General features: G+C 37.5%; 1 protein-coding gene across 3 annotated transcripts in view; it reads right to left on the bottom strand.

Annotated features, from left to right (window-relative positions):
• SLIT2 (slit guidance ligand 2) overlaps nucleotides 1–13,349 on the bottom strand; it is a 405,363-nt gene that overhangs the window by 151,004 nt on the left and 241,010 nt on the right. For all 3 annotated transcript variants that reach the window (XM_086406326.1, XM_086406325.1, XM_086406327.1), the window contains exon 5: nucleotides 3,791–3,862. In XM_086406326.1, coding sequence (XP_086262452.1) covers nucleotides 3,791–3,862 — 72 coding nt within the window. The remainder of the gene's footprint in view (nucleotides 1–3,790; nucleotides 3,863–13,349) is intronic.

Here is a 13,349-nt window from a genome sequence, read left to right on the forward strand (position 1 = left end):
CCATCATGGGACCAGGAAGGCTTGTCCAAACTGTAAATGAACACTGGCATGATATACAGGACAGAGCATTATGCCTCTCCTTCCCACACTGAATGGGCTTCCCTTGTGGCTCAGCTGGTAAAGAATCTGCCTGCAATGTGGGAGACCCCGTTTTGTTTCCCTGGGTCAGGAAGATCCGCTGGAGAAAGGATAGGCTTCCCATTCCAGTATTTTTGGGCTTCCCTGGTGGCTTAGCTGGTAAAGAATCTGCCTGCAATGCTGGAGACCTGGGTTCGATCCCTGGTTTGGGAGATCCCCTGGAGAGGGGAGAGGCTACCCACTCCAGTATTCTGGCCTGGAGAATTCCATGGGCTGTATAGTCCATGGGGTCATAAAGAGTCAGACACGACTGAGCGACTTTCACTTTCACTTCCCACACTGAATATTCATAATAATAATAATGTCAACACTTACGGACTTTAACTGAGTCATTACTTGATGACCTACATTTACCCTTTTAATGACAATATGAATTAAAATTTACTCTCAGTGCTAATATATTTTACTAAATACTTTTCTTAACTTTTAATGATAAAACTAAACTTCAGAGTCCCATGAAACTTAATTTCTTTGAATAATGTACTTTGATCTATTGTTTAATTAACTATAAAATTTTAGAAAATTTTAAGTATGATCCTTTTTAATTAACTAAACCTATAAATGCATTAAGGTGTTTCAAGGTTGTTTCCATGGTCTTTCACACTTTTACATGGAAGCCAGTGAGAGTAGCAGGAATAAATTGTTCTTTGACCATCATCATTCAGCGTCCACATAGTTTCTTAAGCCCCCTTTCCTCCATAAGAAAAGAAATCTCCGAAAACAAAGTCATTTGGATGCCATTCTACCCAGCTTTCTCCATATTCGGACTGCTATGCTTTCTGCTAGCGCTGCTATTCCGAATTAGTACTGGTTCACCTTAAAGATACAGACATATTCCTTCCCTCACACACGCACACACACATTTCATTGCACTTTAATTTTATCTGCCAATCTCTTCAAAACCCAGAATTCAGGCTTTGAATAGGTCTTAATAAATTCTTACTTTCTCAATCTGCTTTTATTGACCAATATACAGTATGAACCAAACTCCTCGAAGATTTCTGTATATTTTCTTTCCAGTAATTCTTTTCTAAAGTATTCCCTGATAACCTCAAGCAACACCTTTATCTCTTTCTTTCCTCAGTATCTGTGGCACTTCACAATTTAAATCAGGGTCTTGCATAGATTTAGTACCGTCTGAGATATATATATATATATATATACACACACACACATATATGTATATTTTTTCTACTTTGCAGCTTAATGTCTACTTGGCCCATGATCTATCTGATTTCTAACTAATATTGCAGATTAGTCCATATTCTAATTTTCTCTCTCCTCAGTACCTTTTTTCTCTAATAATCACAAGTGCAAGCAATTATTATATTGATTTCATAAAAGTAAAAATTAAGGCTCAGTGAAGTTTAATGAATTGTCATGTTTACAAAACAAACAAACAAAAATAGCAAAATATTCTGAGACTCCAGTCCTAGGCTTATCTCATGGTTTTTAAATAATTGTGTTTACACTGGAAAAGGGGAAATGATATAGTGGGGGAAAATATTTCCCAAATCCCACCAAATCAATGATGCATTCCTCAAAGTACATTGGTCAGTATCTCACTTTTCTTTTTATCTCTAAACTTTTAGAATTGCATTTTTAAAGAAGAAACAAAGAGGAATTAAGGAAGAATTCCACCATGACTGGTAGCTCACTCCCAAATGCATCCTTAAACATGAGAGAAGGATTACTTGCAGACTTGGATTCCCTAAATATCGTTACTAAGATTAAAAGCCACCTGTTTTCAGGCTTTAGAGAGAATACTGTTAAAAGACTGCAAGAGGCATTCCCAAAGGGTGGTCAACTTTGGCCATTACTGTCCTTTCACAGAGACATATAGACAACTTGAGTAGGTGCTACATAGGAATCTTTATGTTGTTCTGACAAGAGATAATATACAGAGGCAGTTTTGAACACCCTATATCTCTGAATCTACTTGAAGATTTCCCCCAGTATTCATTAGAGATTAAATCTAAGCAAATAAAATCTCTTTAACATGTAAATGCTAATAAAAGTCTAAGGCCAGGATTTTGATGGTGCTATATATTTATATTTAGAAGTTTATATTTTTCTATCTCTACCTGTACACTTAGAAAGTACAAATTTAAAACAAAAACCATAAGACTGTTCTATACATCAGTGTCTCTTTTGCTGTCTCGTACACAGGGTTATTGTTACCATCTTTCTAAATTCCATATATATGCGTTAGTATACGGTATTGGTGTTTATAGAACAGTCTTATGGACTCTGTGGGAGAGGGAGAGGGTAGGAAGATTTGGGAGAATGGCATTGAAACATGTAAAATATCATGTATGAAACGAGATGCCAGTCCAGGTTCGATTCATGATACTGGATGCTTGGGGCTAGTGCACTGGGACGACCCAGAGGGGTGGTATGGGGAGGGAGGAGGGAGGAGGGTTCAGGATGGGGAACACATGTATACCTGTGGCGGATTCATTTTGATATTTGGCAAAACTAATACAATTATGTAAAGTTTAAAAATAAAATAAAATAAAAAAAACTAAAAATAGAACTACAAAAAAAAATAAATAAAACAAAAACCATTTACATTGAAAAGAAGACATAGAGGCCATAGCTTATAGCTTTATAAACAGTTGTCTTCTTTGACGAAGGAAAACATCTGTCTCACATTCACTACTTGAGAAATGTTGGATTCCACCATGGAGAATTCTGAAAGTAAGTTAATTCTTGAAAGAGTTTCTGCCCCGTTTATTACAAAGGTAAGAAACACTGAATTCCTGATAGTTAATCTCAGCACACAGGGGCTTTTCCCTTTACATTCCAAACTAACGTAGAAGCTAAAGAAAACACTTTACATCCTAGTTTCATAGTCAGTCAAAACCCATCGTTTTAAAAGATTAATATGATACTTTAAAATTTATTAAGATACATATCCATAATGTTAGGGTTGCCACTGTAATCTTAGATCTGATATGTAAAGAGCTATGTGCACTTACAAAACAACACATCTACGCAAGACACTAGATTAAAGATTTAACAAGGAAAAATACAGAGGTTTCTTTTACTTTGCTTTTTAAAGAAGGCTATACATACATTCTTTCATAAAGATAAAAGGGAAAATCTAAGTAAAGTATTCACACAAATTGAAAGACACTTTTCTCATTCTCACACTTCAGAATTTAATAAAAATGGTGATCTAAAAGCTATTTTAAAAAGCTGTAGCTCTAGGCCACAGGTATCTCTAACAAGAAAATATTATCTACTCTTTCCAGAAAAAAATAGTCTGCATTTCCAATAAACACCAATAACAAGTGAAAAAGGTACTATTGAAATAAGCTCATAGTAAGAGGGAAGAAAATACATTGTAAATGCCTTTTAATAAAATCATTTCTTTAGACTTCACAAGGTTAACCACAAGGTTTGAAGAACCTTGTGATAACAACTGTGGTTGTTATTTGATAACTTCAGTTTCAAGACATCTTCTAAACGAGACTTCCTTCAGATAACATGTAAAAATGATTCAAAACTTATTGTTACAAGTTCTCCTAAGGAAGCATAAAATGCATAAGCTTTCACCATTTCTTTTCTGACACTTTATTTAATATGAATTAAATTTGGAAAATGGATAACTTTAAAAACAACAGTATCAATTAGAAAAAATACTTACAGATTTTTAATATCAACTGCCCCACGAAAAGCTTTCCTTGGAATTGCCTGAATCTGGTTTTCACTGAGGTCACTAAAAAAGACAAGGGATAAAAGATCAAGTTATAAATATGATTTAAGAGTTATTTTAATAATTATTAAGAAGTGATGTCACTTTCCAAAAAAGAAAGCTAAAGAAACACTAAATCATTATAATTAAATTAATAGCATTAGATGCAATTTCTAATACAAATATTTTATATTTCTAATAGAAATTAAAAATTTGGACAAAATAGTCTCTTGAAGTAACTTTTCAGATCTTTAATTCATAATAAATTATTAAATATGGTTCTCTTAAATTTAAAAGTTGATTCACTTCTGTGTAATAAAATATTTCTTTAAAACAAACAGTAAATTGTTCATAACTCAATTTTAAAGGGTTCTAAAGAAATAGTACTTGATATTTCCCCAACACCACCGATATAACTTAAGAAGTATACAGGAAAATAGTTCCTTTTAACATCCTAGAGAAGACTGGGCAAAACTGATAAAACCAGGGCAGTATGATTAAGTTTTCATAGCACTTTAAGTAATCTTGAAAATGGAACATGGCAGTACCGGCCCAACAATAAAACCCACAGTTCTTGCATGAAATATTAACAGCACATTGATTTAAAACCTTCTTTAAATAATTCTATTATAACCATAAACACAGACCATCTATATTTGCATTTTAATTTAATCTGGAAATACATTTTAATCAAGGGAACAAAAAGCACTCTTTGAGCTGAAAGGAGAGTTTGTAAAAATTACTCATCTCATGAAATGGATCATTATTTTCCCTTCAGAGTTCAGACGCAATTCTATAAGCTCATATAGTATTATTAGCCTTAACAAGTAGGATATAAATACACAATGCAAGAAACGTCATCGAAAAGAGGAAATTTTAAATAACGCTACCACATAGCAGAAAGCTGAAACAGCAAATAAATAAAGTATTAAAGTAACAATGAAGGTACTAAAATTATCTTTAAAATTCAAAATAACCGATGCTCACGAAGAAAGGTGAAGCTACTGACCACGGGTGTGTGGCTGATGAAACAGAGCCATTTTCCAATTAAGCGAAGGCATACTGGACAAATTCATCGACAGCCTCTCCCCCAGTGCTTATGACCAGAGCTGGTCGCTCACACAGTTGTGACCACACAATAGAGAGAACTGGCTGATATAGAGATTTAGTGTGTGGTTTTGACCTCATGAGCACCAAGTTTTAAACAACTGAGATTTGCATTTATATCTCAATCTCTGCAATGTTCAAATTAAGAAAAAAAAGGTTCGCTAAGCAATCTGTAGAAACAAACATTAGTCTATTTAAAGAGTAAAAGTCCTTAGAAAAAAGAAAAGTACATATATGTTTTATTCCAAACAGTGAGTTTGTAAGATACGCTTATGTAGGTGTTAATGTAGCCATTAATGTCCTAAGTGAACTGTTTTCAATAGCTTCAGTATATCCCTAAGAGTAATAAAATTTCATTTCCTTAAAAATCGCTTGTTTCTCCAGCTTGTCATTGATTCAGACTGACTTCCTTCCTTTGCTTAATTACATTGAATTAAGAACACATATTTAAAAGCCTTAATGCCAGAAACAGTACTCAAAGGAGGCTACTAAGCTAAGAGAAGGTAAGAGAGATGCTGCTACTGCTGCTGCTAAGTCACTTCAGTCATGTCCGACTCTGTGGAGAGAGACGCTAGACAAAGACGTTTCAGCCATTAAAAAGAATACATTTGAATCAGTTCTAATGAGGTGGATGAAACTGGAGCCTATTATACAAAGTTAAGTAAGCCAGAAAGAAAAACACCAATACAGTATACTAACTCATATATATAGAATTTACAAAGATGGTAACGACAACCCTGTATGCGAGACAGCAAAAGAGACACAGATGTATACAACAGTCTTTTGGACCCTGTGGGAGAGGGAGGGGGGTATTATTTGGGAGAAAGGCATTAAAACATATATAATATCATATAAGAAATGAATCGCCAGTCCAGGTTCGATGAAGGATACAGGAAGCTTGGGGCTGGTGCACTGGGATGACCCAGAGGGATGGTATGGGGAGGGAGGTGGGAGGGGGGTTCAGGATGGGGAACACATGTACACCCGTGGCAGATTCATGTTGATGTATGGCAAAACCAATACAATATTGTAAAGTAAAAAATAAAATAATAATTAAAAAAATAATAAGAAGTGAGGAGGGAAAAAACTGAGTTCAAGCAAATTTAAATCTAGAGCACTCCTTGAAAAACGATAGTGATTTTATGTTGTGCTTCTGTCAATTCAATGTTTTCTCATCATTTGTTTTCTTTTTCCACTTCTCCTAGAACAAAACAAAGACTGCTTCAGAGACTGTGTGAGTGAGTGAGAGTGTGTGTTTGTGTGTGTGTGTGTGTGTGTGTTCAGTCGTGCCTTACTCTTTGTGACACCATAGACTGTAGCCTGCCAGGCTCCTCTGTCCATGGGATTTCCCAGGCAAGATACTGGAGTGGGTTGCCATTTCCTCCTCCAGGGCATCTTCCCAACCCAGGGATGGAGCCACGTCTCCTGCATCTCCTGCACTGCAGGCAGATGGGTGCCACTGGGAAAGCCCAAGGTGAATAAAAATGGCAGAGATGCTGACTTCAGATTTTAGTCTTTTTGATCGCCTCAGGCAGAATTCTAGAACATAGGAAGGTTTTATTTTGCTAACACTTATCATCTTATCTTTTATATAACAGTGAGTGACAGTTAGGCTTGGAGCCTCAAGATCAGTGTTCCATGGGTCACTGCCCCAGGAGTAGACTATTCTATGGGCTCTCTGCTCTTGTGCCCACCTCACTCTGGCAGCCAACTTCAGTTATGGATCTCAGTTCCCTTAAGTTAAGTGGGCAATGTTCATCCATGACAGGAAGAAGAACCTAAACAAGTTTTTAGTACCTTCTATATGCAATATTTAATTTTAGAAATAATACAATATCAAAATTTATATTTTAAACCACATAGCCATCTTGTAAAGTAGGTATTATTATTATCACTGTTATTTTTAATTATTATAAAGAAACCAAGCTTCAGAGATGTCAGATATTAGTGCTAAACAATGACACAGAGTGTTAAATTAGATATAGAGGAAATCCAGATAACTATTGAGTCAAGATGAGGGGATTTCTAAAGATGACACTGGGGGCTATTAAATCCATCTCAATATATCCTTTCTGTGACCTAAAACTTCAGAGATTTTTTTCTTAACTCATCCTAGCCTCTGATTTATTTCATTGGCATTTTTGTGTGAAATAAATGGCACAAGCAAGAGTATGGAGGTGCAAAGCAGAACTTTTCATGGGAGTAGCTTTTGTTCTGGTTTTCTTAGAAGGTGTAACATGCAGTGGAGTAATAAGAGATGAGGTTGGAAGGAGAAATCAGTGATGCGATTAGCAGATATTTTCGTACCCACTGAAGAGTGAGTTCTTTCAGCCACAGTGGTAGGAAGGGGAGAGTGGTGGATGGGAGCTGAGCAGATGTTCTTTCTTAAACTGTCAACAGAATTTAGCAGAATATCAGGGATCAAAGGCTCAAATCTAAATATCCAGATACAAGATTTTTATGATAGTTGGGGGAAAAGCAATGAGAATGTCAAACAATAGAATAACTGTTAATAAAAACATTGCTTATTTACTCTGACCTAGTTAAAGGATGAGGCATCTCCCACCCTTTACATAGAAAAGGTGCAAAAGATTGAGAGTGGTATCAAGGATGCATGAAGAACCAAACTTGGAAGCGAACTGTATGTGGATGTGGATTAGGCAAAAGAGAGAGAGGAGATATGAGTCACTTGTGACTTAGATTAGAGGAACCATTAACAAAATTGGGAAATCAGAATTTACAGTGTCTTTTGTGAGCTTGGTTGTGAATTTTTTTTTTTCAATCTCACTACAGAGATGTGATTTTTTTATCTCACAGTTTGGTGACAACAAAGAGAGTATAGGATAAGTAAAGCCTGAGTGGTACTATCTGAGAAGAGCGATTTAAAAGATCAGAGAAGTAACATTTATTGGAGACTTAGCTGACTCAAGCCACTTTCAAAATAAAAAAGGAGTTTTTGGAAATTTGATGGAAACAATTGAGCTCAATATTTCTCATCCTCTAGTGTTGGTATGGGTGGTTGACAGAAATTTAAGGAGAGGGTAAACATGCCAGAGGAATTAACAGCATGGACTACAGGCTGAGGCTATCTGAGGTTGAATTCTTTAGCTCTTCCATTTATTAACCACATGACCTTGGGATAATTGCTTGTGTTTTCTGTACCTCAGTTTCTTCATCTGTAAAATGAAACAATAACAGTGTCTGTATTATAGGACTATTAGGTGGATTCAATGAAATCATATTCTTAAAGTGGTCAAAAAGTGCCTGACATACAGTGACTACTATAGAGGCACTGGTTACATACATGTTACAGTTATTCTGTTAGGAGACTAAGGATATCTGCTCTGTTCCTTGAAAGACCATTGTAGGCAATGTGCAATATTACTGATGAGAGTGCATTGTTTTGTGAACTATGTAATATGAGAAAAATGAGCCCGAACTACTGAGTTAGCAGGATAGAGCTGCCAATAGAAGAGTCTGTAATTACATCACTGGGCAATAGAGTGTAAAAATGTGCTTCAGAAAAGGAAATGGCTTGATTGGAGTTGATTTTTAGGAAGATTAATCTGGAAATTGAATTTTGGAGCAGGCAGGGACAATTGGCAAAGAGGCACATTGGGAAGTACTGTGGAAGAAGGGTGGGTATCCAGTGAACTAGGCAATTCTTTTTGGAGAGCATTAAACAATATAGTGGAGAGCTGGGGTTAGGTCCAAACATAAGGTCTTTGATGCACGTTAAGGGGCTTGACATCTTGGGGAGAGTTTGGAACCACTCAACTTTACTGAGGAAGGCAACAGCAAAATGTGAAAAGTGTTTAGGAAAAACAAGTGTGGTCATTGAGGAGCTGGGATGGAAGACAAGGGGCTAAATTTGCTTTGTAAATTTGTGGACACAAACAAATGGAAAGGTATCACATGCTCAGGGACTGGAAGAACTAATGTCGCTAAAACGTCCAAAATGATCTACAGATTCAACGCAATCCTTCTCAAAACTCCAATGTTCTATCTTCCATAGAAAAAGAACAAACAGCCAACCCTAAAATTTATTTCGTCCCACAAAAGAACCAGAATGGCCAAAGCAATTTTGAGAAAGAACAAAGCCAGAGGCATCACACTTCCTGACTTCCATCTATATTACAAAGCTATAGTAATAAAAATAAAAAGATATTAGCAGAAAAAGAGACAGATCAATGGAACAGAATTGAGAGTTTAGAAATAAATCCACACATATGAAAACTTAATTTATGACAAAGAAAAAATGAACATATAATGGAGAAAGGATAGCCTCTTAAAGAAATGATTTTGGAAAAATTGTACTGCCACGTACAACAGAATAAAACTGGACCACTAGTTTCACACACAGAAACTAAAATGGATTCAAGACTTCAACATAAACATATGACAGGAGCCATAAAATTCCAAAAAGAAAACATAGGTGGTTAGCACCTTAACATTGATCTTAACAATGATTTTTTTTCTAGACTTGACTCAAAAAGCAAAGGCCATAAAAGCAAAAATAAACAAGTGGATATCAGTTCAGTTCAGTTCAGTTGCTCAGTCATGTCCGACTCTTTGCGACCCTATGAACTGCAGCACGCCAGGCCTCCCGGTCCATCACCAACTCCCGGAGTTCACTCAGACTCACGTCCATTGAGTCAGTGATGCCATCCAGCCATCTCATCCTCTGTCGTCCCTTTCTCCTCCTGCCCCCAATCCCTCCCCGCATCAGAGTCTTTTCCAATGAGTCAACTCTTCACATGAGGTGGCCAAAGTACTGGAGTTTCAGCTTTAGCATCATTCCTTCCAAAGAAATCCCAGGGCTGATCTCCTTCAGAATGGACTGGTTGGATCTCCTTGCAGTCCAAGGGACTCTCAAGAGTCTTCTCCAACACCACAGTTCAAAAGCATCAATTCTTCGGCGCTCAGCCTTCTTCACAGTCCAACTCTCACATCCATACATGACCACAGGAAAAACCATAGCCTTGACTAGACGGACCTTTGTTGGCAAAGTAATGTCTCTGCTTTTGAATATGCTATCTAGGTTGGTCATAATGTTCCTTCCAAGGAGTAAGTGTCTTTTAATTTCATGGCTGCAATCACCATCTGCAGTGATTTTGGAGCCCAAAAATATAAAGTCTGACACTGTTTTTACTGTTTCCCCATCTATTTCCCATGAAGTGATGGGACCAGATGCCATGATCTTTGTTTTCTGAATGTTGAGCTTTAAGCCAACTTTTTCACTCTCCTCTTTCACTTTCATCAAGAGGCTCTTTAGTTCCTCTTCACTTTCTGCCATAAGGGTGGTGTCATCTGCATATCTGAGGTTATTGATATTTCTCCTGGCAATCTTGATTCCAGCTTGTGCTTCTTCCGGCCCAGCGTTTCTCATGATGTACTCTGCATATAAGTTAAATAAGCAGGGTGACAATATACAGCCTTGATGTACTCCTTTCCTGATTTGGAGCCAGTCTGTTGTTCCATGTCCAGTTCTAACTGTTGCTTCCTGACCTGCATACAGGTTTCTCAAGAGGCAGGTCAGGTGGTCTGGTATTCCCATCTCTTGAAGAATTTTCCACACTTTATTGTGATCCACACAGTCAAAGGCTTTGGCATAGTCAATAAAGCAGAAATAGATGTTTTTCTGGAACTCTCTTTCTTTTTCCATGATCCAGCGGATGTTGGCAATTTGATCTCTGGTTCCTTTGCCCTTTCTAAAACCAGCTTGAACATCAGGAAGTTCACGGTTCACGTATTGCTGAAGCCTGGCTTGGAGAATTTTGAGCATTACTTTACTAGCGTGTGAGATGAGTACAATTGTGCGGCAGTTTGAGCATTCTTTGGCATTGCCTTTCTTTGGGATTGGAATGAAAACTGACCTTTTCCAGTCCTGTGGCCACTGCTGAGTTTTCCAAATTTGCTGGCATGTTGAGTGCAGCACTTTCTCAGCATCATCTTTCAGGATTTGAAATAGCTCAACTGGAATTCCATCACCTCCACTAACTTTGTTCGTAGTGATGCTTTCTAAGGCCCACTTGACTTCACATTCCAGGATGTCTGGCTCTAGATGAGTGATCACACCATCGTGATTATCTGGGTCGTGAAGATCTTTTTTGTACAGTTCTTCTGTGTATTCTTGCCACCTCTTCTTAATATCTTCTGCTTCTCTTAGGTCCACAAACTGTAAAAGCTCTACATAGCAAATAAAACCATCAAAAATAAAGAGGCAACCTATGGAACTGGAGAAAATATTTGAAAAACATGCATCTGATAAGGGGTTAATGTCCACAATATACAAAGAACTCATACATCTACATATCAGAAAACAAATAACCCAATTAAAAATGGGCAGAGGACCTGAACAGACATTCTCCAAAGAAGACATATAGACACATGAAAAGACGCACAACATTACAAAGCATTAGGAAAATGCAAATCAAAACCACAAGGAGATGTCACCTTACACTTATCAGAATGATTAGCATCAAAAATACAACAGATAACATGTGTTGGCACGGACACAGGGAAAAGGGAACACTAGTGAACTATTGGTGGAAATGTAAATTGGTGCAACCACAATGGAAAACAGTATAGCAAGTCCTTGAAAGATTAAAAATAGAACTACCATATAAAATAGCATACCCAGAGGAAACAAAATCATTCTCTTGAAAGAGTATCTGCACTCCTATGTTCATTGCAGCATTATCAACAATAACCAAGATATAGAAATAACATGTGTCCATCAATGGATGTGTGGATAAAGAAGATGGTACAGAATATTATTCAGCCTGGTAAAGAAGGAAATCCTGCTATTTGCCACAACATGGGTAGACCCTGAGAGCACACGTTAATAAGTCCAATAAGTCAAAGAAAGACAAATACTGTATGATCTCATTTATATGTGGCATCAAATAAAAGTGGAACTCACAGAAAGAACATATTGGTGGTTGCCAGAGGTGGGAAACTGGGGGGTGGGTTAGAGAAATGGGTAAAGGTGGTAAAAAAAGTACAAGTGTTCAGTTATAAGATTAAAGTGCTGCTCTGGGGTGCAATGTACAGCATTGTGCCTGTTATTTAACAATAATGTATATTTGAAGATTCTAAGAAGGTAAATATTAAAAGCTCTTATTCAGATTTTTTAACTATGTGTCTGTGCTTAGTCACTCAGTTGTGTCCAACTGTTTGCAACCCCATGGACTGTTCTCCAGACAAGAATACTGGAATGGGTAGTCATTCCCTTCTCCAGGGGATCTTCTTCACCCAAGGTTGAACCTGGGTCTCCTGCATTGCAGGTGGATTCTTTACAATCTGAACTACCAGGGAAGCCCTTAAATTATGTGAGGTAATATGGTGGGATGAGATTTTAGAGAATACCAAAGATACTTCTGTTTTAGGGCTTCTCAGGTGGCTCAGTAGTAAAGAATCTGCCCGCCATTACAGGAGATGTAGGAGACATGGGTTCGATCCCTGGGTTGAGAAGATAACACTGGAGAAGGAAATGGGAACTCATGCCAGTATTCTTGCCTGGGAAATCCCATGGATACAGGAGCCTGGTGGGTGTTAGAAAAGAGTCAGACTCAACAGAGAGACTAACACTTTTTACTTTCACTTTCAATGGTTATTAATAAAACATACTGCAGTGATCATTTAGTAATATATCAAATCATTTTGTTCTACACATTAAATGAATATTATGTATGTCAATAAACCTGGGAAAATACAAAAAAATCACTGCAAAGTATCAGGCATGATTTGGAATTTTCCATGTGAATTAAAATTACTGATTACATTAAATCTGAAAGTCTGGTTTATTCATTTTCTGACATGATAAGAAAGTGAGAAGAGCTGGAAAAGACTGTCCTGTTCTGAAGCTAATCTTGGTAGGAAGGACATGAACACAGATGAACATAAGTGGTTTTAAACAGAAAAGGCTTCTTGGTATTTGCATAACTGTAAAGATATAGGCCTCCCAGAGCCAGGCCTGAGAAAGTGAAAGTCGCTCAGTCACGTAGAACTCTTTGTGGCCCCTTGGACTATACCGTCCATGGAATTCTCCAGTCCAGAATAGTGGAGTGGGTAGCCTTCCTCTTCTCCACGGGATCTTCCCAACCTAGGGATCGAACCCAGGTCTCCCACATCACAGAAGAACTCTTTACCAGCTGAGCCACAAGGGAAGCACAACAATACTCCAGTGGGTTGCCTAACCCTTCTCCAGGGGATCTTCCCAACCCAGGAATCGAACTGGGGCCTCCTGCATTGCAGGCAGATTCTTTACCAACTGAGCTATCATGGGATTCCTGGCAAGTGGTGCTAGTAGTAATCACCCTGGAGTTTCCCATTTGGGATCTTCCCCCTTCTACTCCATCCAACTCATTCATAAAACTACTTCAGCAGCATCTTGAATCAA

This window comes from Bos grunniens, chromosome 6 (genome assembly GCF_055505025.1).
Source record: "Bos grunniens cultivar Pamir isolate PY7600 chromosome 6, Bosgru_T2T1.0, whole genome shotgun sequence".
Classification (NCBI taxonomy): domain Eukaryota; kingdom Metazoa; phylum Chordata; class Mammalia; order Artiodactyla; family Bovidae; genus Bos; species Bos grunniens.